The 11,908-nt window shown below is 45.9% G+C and overlaps 1 protein-coding gene across 1 annotated transcript in view; it reads right to left on the bottom strand.

Moving 5' to 3' along the window:
• Positions 1 to 626: 626 nt before the first annotated feature.
• Positions 627 to 11,908, bottom strand: part of SNTB1 (syntrophin beta 1) — a gene marked incomplete at its 5' end in the record, with an annotated part of 147,496 nt that continues 136,214 nt past the window's right edge. Inside the window, 2 exons of the mRNA XM_004697411.2 lie at positions 627 to 1,885; positions 9,202 to 9,392. Of these exons, the coding sequence (XP_004697468.2) occupies positions 1,793 to 1,885; positions 9,202 to 9,392 (284 nt within the window). The remainder of the gene's footprint in view (positions 1,886 to 9,201; positions 9,393 to 11,908) is intronic.

Below are 11,908 nucleotides of genomic sequence, written 5' to 3'. Positions count from 1 at the left end.
ACAAATGCAGCAAAGCTTTCTTTTAATGTTCAGGCTGGGACTTTATTCTTCACCATTTTAATATAGGAAATAAAAACAAATCATGTCCTGAAGCGGCATTATCATCCCTCTCCCCCCAATTTCTTCTTGCTTTTTGTAATAAAACACTAGCTTAACATTATGGTCCATTAGGAAGGCATTCTGCTTTTGAAAAATCACAATGTCGATGAAAATCCTTGAGGGGGCCTGTGATCATGAAACTCCTTCAACATGTTTTCACAGAGGATTTAACAAACCTTTCATTATTACCAAACACTTGTTTTTTCCATATTCCCCCAAACACCACTCAATCGGTGCCCCCGGGAACTCGTGCCACAGGGAACACGATTGGAGAATAGCTGACCTAAGATAAAAGTGAGCAAGTGAAGAAGCCCATCTACATCAGCGAGTAAAGTCACGCTCCTAGAAAACAGCGTCCCTTTTGAAAAGCTCTTTGCATACATAGGTTTATGCTAAAATATGATTATGTAAAAGAAAAACAAACAAAAACAAAAAACTGCAGAAATTCGAGAACTGATTTTCAAGGTTTGAGAAAAGTGATTCTAAAATAAAAAGATGGGTGCCACCTTTTTTTTTTACAGCCCCCCACCCCCACCCAGTGAATTGTGAACAAGCCAAAGCCTCAAATCAATAATGTGCTGTCCAAAAATATTCTGGTAGAAAAATATCAGGCCACTATATGCTTTCCCCGGAATCTTGAATGTACCGTGGATGCTAGCGATTGGTGCACGTGCAGTGCTGGGCGCATGAGACAGCCCAGCACCAACCAGGAGGAAGCAAGGCTGCCCTGTGACTTGTTAGAAGACGCATGCAGACAAGCACAGGCAGAGACAAGGGGCAAGAAGCTGCTCGGTGCTTCCACAGCGAGGCAGGGGAAATTCGTTTACCCCAGCTGTGTGCACTGTGTTGTGTATTTCTATATAGATCTCAGGTGACCATCTTAAAAACAATACCCATCATGGGCTTACTATAAAGAAAGCGATTGGTTTTGACTATAAGACAGCAGACCTTGGTATGAGTGCAGCCCCAGGGTTAATTGTGTTCCAGGCACACAGTCCCCTTGAGCTCGGACTCTTCCCCCAGTGCTCTGCTCAGGCTAGTTTCTGCTGCTTTATTTCATTCCTGCTCAGCACATGCTAACGAGGACACTTCCCAACTATTCCACATCTCTGAAAGTCAATTCAGTAAAATTGAAAGTAATAATCATCACCGCTGCTTCATACTTAAACAAAAGGTGAGTTTCCATTTGAGAGAAGTACTCTTCTCTCCCTCCCAGGTAAAGGACTGATTTAAAAGCAGGTGATAAATCACAATAAACAAGGGATGAATGTTTCTGGGAGGTGTGGGGCAGGGCCGAGGTGGAATACCGATATCTCATCTATTCAGTCCTTGCTTACCTGGGTGAACCAGTTGCCAGGAAACTGGTATGATTAAGATCTGTGCGTGCTGTTCTAATGGGCATGTCCTTGGGTGTCATTTGAAAGCTATGTGGTGTTTTTCCAATAGCCCTCATCCCTTTCACCATTTATTGTTCTAAACAGACAGCTTTGCTCTGAAGGCCGTTGCGGTGGCCCCTTAGGGCACCTGCTGGAGTTGCTGGAACCCACAGAGCCATCTGAGATGGTTACACACAGCACCTGAGAACTGCAGCCGCCCATGGCTTGTTTCGACGTCTGCACTGTTCCCATACAAACGGCTCGCGTTTCTGGCGTCAACCCCGCGTCCTGTCCTCAAAGGCAAGCTGCCCCTCTGTTCAAGCCACCAAGCCCAATCTTGTAATCTTCGCCGACAGGAAGGAATGAATGATGAAAACAATCGGTTTGGGGCATGAATGAAGGTCTAGTTGCTGAAATTGAAAAAGAAAGAGAGAAAGGAGAGAGGAGGAGAGCTCTTCAATGAATGCTTGATATGAAACAGTGATTGACACATCCAACAGATGAGTACTCTGAGCTTGTTGTGTCAACTGGAGCTATGTTTTCAATTCCTTGCTCACCACTGAGATACAGGAAGACTCTTTGAACTAATTCTTTACATCTCCCACATCTTCATATCTAAACGATTTCTTCTGTGAAATTGATACAGAGCAAGAGCAGGGGTTCTCAAACTTTTTAAACACTGTCCCTCAGACTGTTGGAGGACCGGACTATAGTTTAAAAAAAAAAACCTATGAACAAATTCCTATGCACACTGCACATATCTTATTTTGAAGTAAAAAAACAAAATGGGGCAAAAACACCCCTGGGCCAGATAAACGTCGTCAGTGGGCCGCATGTGGCCCATGGGCCGTAGTTTGAGGACCCCTGGTCTAGAGCCTTGCTTTTTGGTACCACAGTAGGGTTTACCACAGCACCAGGCAGGACTGCATCTCCCACCTGTGGATTTGGATTCTGACACATCCTGACTGTGACACTCTAGAGCAGCGGTGCTCAGCCTTCCTCATGCCACAACCCTTTCATACAGTTCCTCATGTTGTGGTGACCACCCCCCAACCATAACATTTTTTCGTTGCTAATTCATAACTGTAATTTTGCTACTCTTATGAATCAGGTGACCCCTGTGAAAGGGTCGTTCGACCCCCAAAGGGGTCACGACCCACAGATTGGGAACCACTGCTCTAGATGCTTGACTATGGACCAGTCACTTGGAAGTGGTCCCAGGTGTGATAGTTAGGTTTACTGTGCCAACCTGGCCAAGAGGAACATGTGGGCAGAGATGAATCAGGTACCAGTTTGGAGGGCAGGGCAAAAAGATCAATGGCTATGCAAGGCCCGCCCCTGTCTTTCTTGCTCTCTGGTGATCTGACCAGTGTGCTTCTGCTTTAGCTAGTTCTCTGCCTCAATCTGTGTGCTACACTACCCGGGGATCAAGCCAACCCATGGATCATGTTGCTAGAGCTTGAGGCTCCTTTAATACCTGACTCACCACACTGCTGGTGCAACATTGCTTGAGCCTGAGGCTTGCGGACCCTGTTGCCTTGCATTGCTTGCATTTGAGATCCTATCCAGGCCTGTTTCCCTAAGTTCCCGTGCTACTGACTGTTGCTGACCCACCTGCTGTCTGCTGCCTGAGGGAAGACTCCTCTGTCTGCTTCCTTGACCTTGGATCAAATCCCCATCCCCTCCCCATGAGTTGAAGGATCTTCAGTACATCAACTATTCCACAAAAGTGAGTTGAACTGAGACCTCTGTGGACTAACTAGCTGTTATATTCCTTCTTGCTATGTAAATCTATCTATATATTTTTTCCATAAGTGTCCTGGTTTTGTTTCTCTAGAGAATCCTGTCTAACACACCAAGACTACAAAACTCACAGGAGTCTTGGTAACATCGTGGGCTAAACATTGAGCTGCTAACGGTGAGGTCAGCCATTCACCTACACCAGTCGCTCCTGGGGAGAAAGATACGGCCTTCTGTTCTTGTCAAGATGTTCAGCCTTGGGAATCCAATGAGGCAGTTCTGCGCTGTCCTCTCGGGTTGCTAGCAGTCAGAAGTGGTTCAATGGAGGAGCTGTGTTCTGTTACCAAACTCACAGGGTCATTAACTTAAAAGGGATCCCAACCCAAACCATTGCCAGTGAGTCCATCTGAGGCCTAAAGCCCTATGCAGGGTTTCCAAGGCTGTACATCTTTCTGGAAGAAGACAACCTCGTCTTTCTCCTGAGATGGGGGTGATGAGTTTTGAACCGCGGGTTTCATGGTTAGGAGCCAAAGGCCTGACCCATAGCAGCATCAGATTTCCTTATGACAGGGTGAGGAACGACAACGATGCCTTCCTCGTAAGCTGGTAAGTCTAGAGTCGACATTCTGTCCTGTCCTCACAGCCCTCTGTTCTTCAGTTGTAAGGCTGGATGTCGCAGCTCTGTTAAGGCAGCACCTGAAGTCTTATCCTTCTCCGCGTGTTCTTACAAACCCTACCTGTGTGAGGAAGCTTCAAAAGTTTGTGAAAAAAATTTGTTATCTTGTAATTCCATTTTTCACACACTTTTTGACACCACCCCCACCCCCATGGACACATAGCCAGAGCTAGACTTGTCTTGAGAAGCTGAATTTGATCCTCTGACCTAAACTCAAAATACAAACAACCGACCTGAAACACCAAACCCACTGCCGTGGGGTTGACTGTGATTCCCAGCACCCTGCAGAGCAGTGTAGAACTGCCCCTGGGGGTTTCTGAGACTCCTCACGGCAGCGGAAAGCCTCCATTTTCTCCCTCAGAGAATGCCTCTTCTTTCTTCCACGACACCAGCAGAGCACTGTCCCCCATGTCCACCCGCTGTCTGTCCCCAATTCTATCCAGATGGTGACGCGACAGAGCAATGCAATCCGAGGATATAACAGTATGTATCAAGAGGGTGCCCTGATGGTGCAAAGGTTTGAAGACTTGGCTGCTAACAGAAAGGTCGGAAGTTCAATTCCACCCAAAGGTGCCGAGGGAGAAAGATATGGCACTGTGCCCACAGAGAGCACAGGCAAGTTCTGTTCTGATCAGTCAAGCGAGATCACTTGGAGTTGGGATTGACTGGGTAGCAGCCAACGCCATCAAAGTTAAGCCTGTGTTTATTATAAATGGTGCTAAATATTTTTAATGCATTATCTAATTCAATTTTCACCAAAGTCCTGAAAGGTAGCTTTTGTTTTGTTTTCGTTTTTTATTAAGGGGGAAGTAGGATTTGGAGAATTAAAAACTTTTCTGAGATCATGGATCTTCTAGTAAACAGGAAATATGGACTCAAACACAGGTCTATAGGTGACGCCAAAACCAGGCACTTAACCGCCACACGTAAACCACGTCACCAACGCAGAGCAGAATGCTGCGGTTCACTAACCCAGAAGGTGACTTTAGGAAGTAACCTTAAAGATGCCCTCCTTAGAGAAAGGGCACTGCGCCGTTAAGGACCACGCTTGCCACCCGACCCTCCTCACTGGCTTCACCCGGAACCCGAGAGGTCGCCCCACCAGCTGTGGAAGGTGGGTGGACCAGCACTAAGAGTGGACTTGGTCACTTTCTCGTGCTTCCTGTCTCCATGTCGGAGGTCGACCAATCGGCAAATAGAGAAAGGCGACAGTTGAAAAACATGAATTGTCAGATGTCTTCCTACCTCTCGATTTTCTACCACAGAAATAAAATAAGGACCAACGGCAGCCCCTCTGTTTTAAAGTCGGGTGGACACTCAGATCCAAAGAAACGAAAGGACTAGCCCAGGGCAATGAGTTCATGAGTTACACACGCATGAACTGCTACTCAGTTTACTATTTTCCCTTTCTCGTCTCTGCCCTCCTCCACTCCGAGAAATATTGGAGTCAACTTTGTGGTACAGTGTGTTATTAGTTGGGCTGTGAATCACAAGGTCAGCAGTTCAAACCCACGTATGGAGAAAGCTGAGGCTTTCTACTCCAGCAACGAGTTACTGCCTTGGAAACCCCAGGGGCAGTTCTACTCGGTCCTAGAGGGTCACCATGAGTCAGAATGACTTCAGGGCAGGGGTGGGGAGCCTTAAATTGGGCTTATCAACCTAATGTACGGGCAGCACAAAAAGAAATCCTGTATCTTCAAGTCAGAGCATAAGTACAGGTAGAAAAGCAGAAATTTGCCACACGGGGATTTTCCTCATGGGCAAAAGTTGGCTTGAATGTGTAAGTCAAGGGTAAAATAGGATGTTGATTCTTGTTCTTTTCTATTTTGCTAGGGAGTTGTCGCCTTTAAGCGGAAAAGAAAATGTACACAGCCGTGTGATTGATAGAGCGACAGCCAAGTTAGACGTATTCTTCTGGAAATGTACTTTCAAGTCACCTGGTCTCCAAACTGGTGCTTCAGGCTGAGCTCAGATGGAAAGACAAACACAACAATCTAGTAAAACTCCATGAATCCACTTTAAAGGTATCCATAGATAGATAGATGGATATATATATATATCAATATATGGACAGATATAAATGTACTTATCCACATATCTCTATATATACCTGTAAATAATTCTCAGGAAGTGAATACAGCCCACTGGAGAGCCTGGGGCAGCCATGTCACAGGAAGAACGCTGGTACTGCAGTGATGCATGCAGTCTCAGCATGACCCAGAAAAACAGTGCAGAAACACTGCGTTTCACAAGCAGTGGGGAGCATGACTGCTAGCTGAGGTCAGTGGTTCAAATCTACCCACAGACACCACTGAGCAAGGCATGATGATCTACTTCCAAAGAGCGACAACCTTAAAACATTCTCAAGGTCAGTTAGTACAATTACCATTCAAATTCACACCGCAACCAAAGATGAAGGAACCGAAGCTTTCGCCAATGTCAGCAGTCTGCAAGTGCTCACGCCTGCCATCAACAGGCACGGATGATCCCTGGTGACTGACACATGGGAGTTGGAAACAAAGAGGACCAGGAGCTAGAGAATGTGGCCTCGGAGAGTCCAGTGATAGATTTTTTTGCAACAATTCATTCATCGCAAATATCTTCTTTCCAACAACATAAATGGTGACTACACATCTGGACCTCACTGGATGGACTGCATGAGAATGAAATCTAGTAGATCTGGGGGAAGAGATGATGGGCAGGCTCAATACCACCAGTCCCAACAAGGTCAGGGGATGACTGGGGTACAGCCCATCAATTGGTCATCCAGAGTTTACGTTGAAGCTGAAGAAAACTAAAACCGGTCCATTAGAGAGAGGTAAAGCATGACCTTGAGTCTACCCCACCTGACTTTAGACACCATCCACATTAATAATGGAAGACGAGATGAGTGTGGGTTGATGGTAAGGGCATCATGCGTGAAGAAAACAAAGGGTCCTTAATTAGGAAAGGAAGACATGACCAAGGTAGACACCAAATAAGACACTGAAACTGGATCTTGCACCGAGACTAGCTAACGTGAGTGAAAGACAGGATAAAACCAAAGAGCCAAGAAGAAGATGGTTAAAAGTGGCTAGAAAAGACATCAAACTATTGTAATGAAAAGCACAAAGACCCGGAGTTAGAAAACCCAAAGAGAAGAAGAGGTTTGCCATTTTTCAAGCTTAAAGAACGGAATTAAAAACGAAACCTTGAGTCATAATATTAAAGGATTCTATGGGCAAGGCATTGACCGATGAAAGAAGCATCAAACAGGATGGAAAGATCACACAGTCACTACTAAATGACATTCGGTCATTTTAGTTGATATCCTATGGTTAAGGATTGATGGTATCGACAGAGAAAATTCAAGTTGTACTCAAGGAAATGATGCAAACCACGGCCCCTGGAGTTGATGGAATACTAAATGAGATGCTTCTGTGTGGCTCCCAGCAAATCATGGATTACATTCCAGAGCACTTGACTGTGCTCAGGCAGACTCTGTACACATACCAAGACTGCAGGGGGAGAGTGCCTGATTTAAAATCAGGCAAGGTGTGTAGTGGGAATCCAAGAGGCTGGACTAAATGTGGAACACAGCATTAGGATTGGAGGAAGACTCATTAACAGTCGATGAAGCGGACTTGAAGCATTTACTGATGAAGAGTCAAGAATACCGCCCCATGATGGGCTACACCTCCACCCAGAGAAAAGCAAAAACCTCACTAAGGGACTGACGGACAACATCAGCTTAAATGACAAAAAGAATGAAGTTGTCAAGGGTTATTTTTTACTTGGATCCATAATCAATGCCCATGGAAGGAACCATTAAGAAATCAAGCAATATGTTGTACTGGACAAGTCGACTGCAAAAGATCTCTTAGACATATTTAAAAAGGATAGCTATCACTTTGAAGCTTAAAATGCCACGTATTTTCAGTCTCGTCATATGCATGGGAAAGCTAGACAATAAGGAAGTCTGAAGAAAAACTGATACTTTTGAATTATAGAGAAAATGAATATTGAACATATGACATGTACTCTCCTAAGAATCAACAAATCTGAATGGACAGAAGTACAGCTGGGATTTTCCTTCGAAGTGAGGGTGGCAAAACTCTGTCTCACTTCTGACTGGCCCGGGAGAAGGCCATCAAGCTTGGTCCAGTAGAGGGTCGGAGAGCAAGAGCGAGGCCCTGGGTATGGGATTGATTCCGTGGTTGCAACACAATTGAAACAGCAGTGCTTCTGAGGCTGGCACAGGCCTGCGCAGTGATTTGTTCTGCTGCACATCGGGTCGCTGTGAGTCCGAACTTGACCTCTGGACAAGTGACAGCAGTAACGGCCACCACACTTGCTAAACGTAGAGGCAGGTACCATTTTCAAGCTTTTGTGAATAATTTTCTATTCTGACAGGCAGTGGTGGTCCCCAGAAATTGTGAATTTAAACAGAGGGGCTATTTTCCTTGATACAGAAAGTATAGCTAGTCTCTTACTAGACATGCAGTGACCAACGTGTGGACTCCAAATCTCGATGAGCAGGGTCTTGGCGTGTCAGAGTAGAAGTGCGCTCCACAGGGCTCTGAATGGCTGCCTTTGGGAAAGTCACCAGGGACGTTGGGAATGATCACTGGGCCTTTCTTCCGAGGCACCTCTGAGTGGCCTCAAATCTCCAACCTCTCAGTTAACAGCTGAGTATGGTAACCGTTGGCACCACTCAGAGAGTCCAAAATACTACCTTAAGTGGTGAAGGTGCTAATTTTGCTGGATATTCTTTGATATTCTCCCGGAATGTCTGCATCCTGTCTGCCCCTCTCTGCACAAGGATAGAGTTGATGGCTTCCCTGGAGCATCTTCTACTCTGCCCTCCCCACCACCCCCACCGCCTTGCTCTTGATCTTCTCTGCTGTCTGATGGCTCCTCGGTGTCCTTCACATCCTCTACAATTGGCACAATAGCTGTGTCCCTAGCAGCACATTACTGAAGTGATCATATATGTTCCATGCTTTTAACAAGTGAATGGTATGTTTTGGAGCTGGTGGCGGGAGTGGGCCCTCTTTGATAAGGATCTAATACTGACTGTGAAGGATTTTTTTCTTTTAATTCAAATACTTATGAAGACCTCATGGGAAATGAGACCAAAGTCAAGAACTTTGAACCCCCTAGATTCAATCACGGTTTTTTTCGGCTTGGGTAAGACATAGGTCTGGGAGGACTTGGTGACTAGCCAGTGGCTCCATAAATGTAAGAATGCATCACGCTTTTGAGTCCTCCCAGCTGTGTTGCAAAACGCAAGCTACAAAGTCCCGTGCCCCGGAAAACAAGCTCACTTACAATCTCTCCGTCTTTGCCTCCAAAATCTAGATACAGCATCCGGATCCCATCATCCGAAGACGTCTTGAGCTTCTCATAAGGAGACTGTATGATGGTTTTGGTAAAGGCACCCTCCTGTGGTTCCGTGGTAACAGAAAACCCATTCTCATAATGCACGGTCAGACGGCACTCCTGGTTCTTATAGGTGCAAGCTGAGAGAGAGACAGACAGACAGACAGGGAGACAAGCAAGATGTTCGGAGTCAGTCCATGTTCCCCTGCACTTGAACGCTTCCAATATCCAAAGCCCCGGGGCTGACCACACATCTCTTACTAAACGTAAAGCATCATAATCGTTCATGAGCATTTCTCTTTCAGTTTATTTTGATCTTGGAACGTTAACGTTCCCATGGAACTCCAAAAAATACATGGAATCACATTCTTTGAAAACACCTTCTGTGAGGATCTACTAAATTGCACTGGGTTCCAGGCTGATCTGACCCTCTGACAATGAGTAGGCAGGTCTACTGACTGCCTTCCCGTCATCAGAGGGGCCTGGCCTCAAGTCAGAAAACAATTAACTTGACATTTGATTTGCAATAAAGCACTTCGGAAGAAGCATTATCATCTTAATACACACACACACACACACATACACACACACACACTTTCAGTGTCATGCCTGCCCCCTGGGGATAGACGTGAATGCCCCCTCCTCTCATTACCGAAGTCAACAAATGCTACCTACTAAGAAATCTACAGCGAGGAGCTTTAAAATAATCTAGTGGGTAATTTTCAAGAAGTTAGACCAAGATCTTTTTCTGAATGGAGAGGGGGACCCATTAAATTCCCTGGTGACCCTGAATGCTGGAGAAGCTGCTGGTGCAGATGGAGCTCAGCTGTGTGAAGATGCTGGCTCTTCCCCGTGGCCCATGCTGGCGTCCCAGACCTCAGGCGGTACCCAAGTGATGTCGTCCAATCCCAAAGCGTCTCTGGATCCGATCAGGAGTTAGCTCTTCCTGAGATCCTTCTTGTGTTCAGAAAAAAAAGAGCCCTGTGCTTTAAACTCCTAAGCTGGACAGGAGGGCTGCCCCCAAGAATCCTAGCTCCTGCTTAGGAAGATGGTGAAAATTTTAAAACCATTCATTAAAGCGTTCTGAAAAAGAGTATTATAAAAATTAGACTGAACTCCCTTTTGGCCTCAATAAACACTACACTGTCCCTGACAAATAAATTGGCTCCAGCCTTGATCTCCATGCAGAAGACAGGAGACTTTGTAGCTGACGTTGGGCTAGGGAGGAGAAGGCAGGAGGAACACCGAGCAAAGGTATTGCTGATTGAGAATTTCCTCTCTAGCCCCCGATGCTCAGCTTAGCTTTACAAACCACCTTTACGCTTATTTACATCCGTGCTCCCAGAGGAGAATAGAATGGGAGTGAGAGCCAAGCCCAGAGAAGGGAACACGTTCCAGCCCAGGTTGTTCAGGATGCAGGATACAGCTTCTCCCCACTGTGGTCTGTGCATCGTCCTCACTCCCTGGCCCTTGGATCTGGATAGGAATGCAGAACGACCTTGCTAAAGGGTCTCTTAGCATTTGTTCCTCATGAACACGATAGTGGGGGGTGCGGGCGGCATCCAGAATGTGGGTGAAGAAGGCAGGGGCCTGTTGTGTGTCATTTGATTTAGAGTTAATGTGTGTGGATAAAGAACCTTGGTGACACCCTGGTTGAGCACTGAGGTGGTAACTCAAGGTCGGGGCAGTCTGCTACCAACAGATGACAAGCTACGAACCCATTGGGGCTGTTCTGCTCTGGGTCCATTTCAACTTGTGTTTGAATAAGTAATAGAGTCTCCGTCTATTCACAGAGTGAGCTGCTTTCCATCGAAGCCCTGATGAAAACATCTGACCCTTCTCCCTCTGGACCGCTACCCATCTGCCACCGGCTTGGGGCCAACACCTAGTGACCCTAGAGGAGAGAGCAGCCTGTTTGGATTTTAAGACAGTGAATCTTTACGAAAGCAGCCAGCGTCCTCGTTTTCCCACAGAGCCCCTTGGTACACTGTGAGTTATCTCCTCATTAGACTAGTCCTCTGGCCAACGATAGCCAAAGACACAGGCACAGAGGTAGCTGCACTTCCCACCTACGCTCCTCTTTGACGCCTTTCACTTCCACCAGCTGCCGAGTATTTGGAGAATGGGACCTAAGCAAGGCAGTTCATTTTTTCCTCCACTCTTGAACTTCAAAATGATGCCTCCAGATAATGAACTCTTACTTGATTTTAATTCCAGTTGACTTCAGCTGGTAGGCCTGGCCTTGTTTAATGGGATCAGCTATCTGAAGATGTTCTCAATCAGCACAGGATAAATTGAACACATTATCAAGTAAATGAAACTCAGATTAAAACTCAAGCCCCTCCCATAACCTCTCAGCAGGCATCTTTCCACTTGGAATGGGGCCACCCCTTTGGTCATTTCCATGTTTTATTCCCTCTCACCACCAAGCTCATGCTGGTCCACACTGCTGTTTTGGTTTGTTTGTTTGTTCTTCTCCTTTGGCAAGTCTACCAACAGCCTCATCGTTTCCCTGTCCAAACAGAGCTCAGCTTATTTTATTTTATTTTTTTTATTTCTTTTTTTTTTAATTAATCAATTTATTGGGGCTCATACAATTTATCACAATACATAGATCAATTGTGTAAAGCACATCTATACATTTGTTGCCCTCATC

This window comes from Echinops telfairi, unplaced genomic scaffold, assembly GCF_000313985.2.
Source record: "Echinops telfairi isolate 266 unplaced genomic scaffold, ASM31398v2 ScPeMD7_1;HRSCAF=3_0, whole genome shotgun sequence".
In the NCBI taxonomy this organism is placed as follows: Eukaryota; Metazoa; Chordata; class Mammalia; order Afrosoricida; family Tenrecidae; genus Echinops; species Echinops telfairi.
Note: the sequence above shows the minus strand (reverse complement) of the source record. Positions and strands in the feature narration are given on the sequence as shown.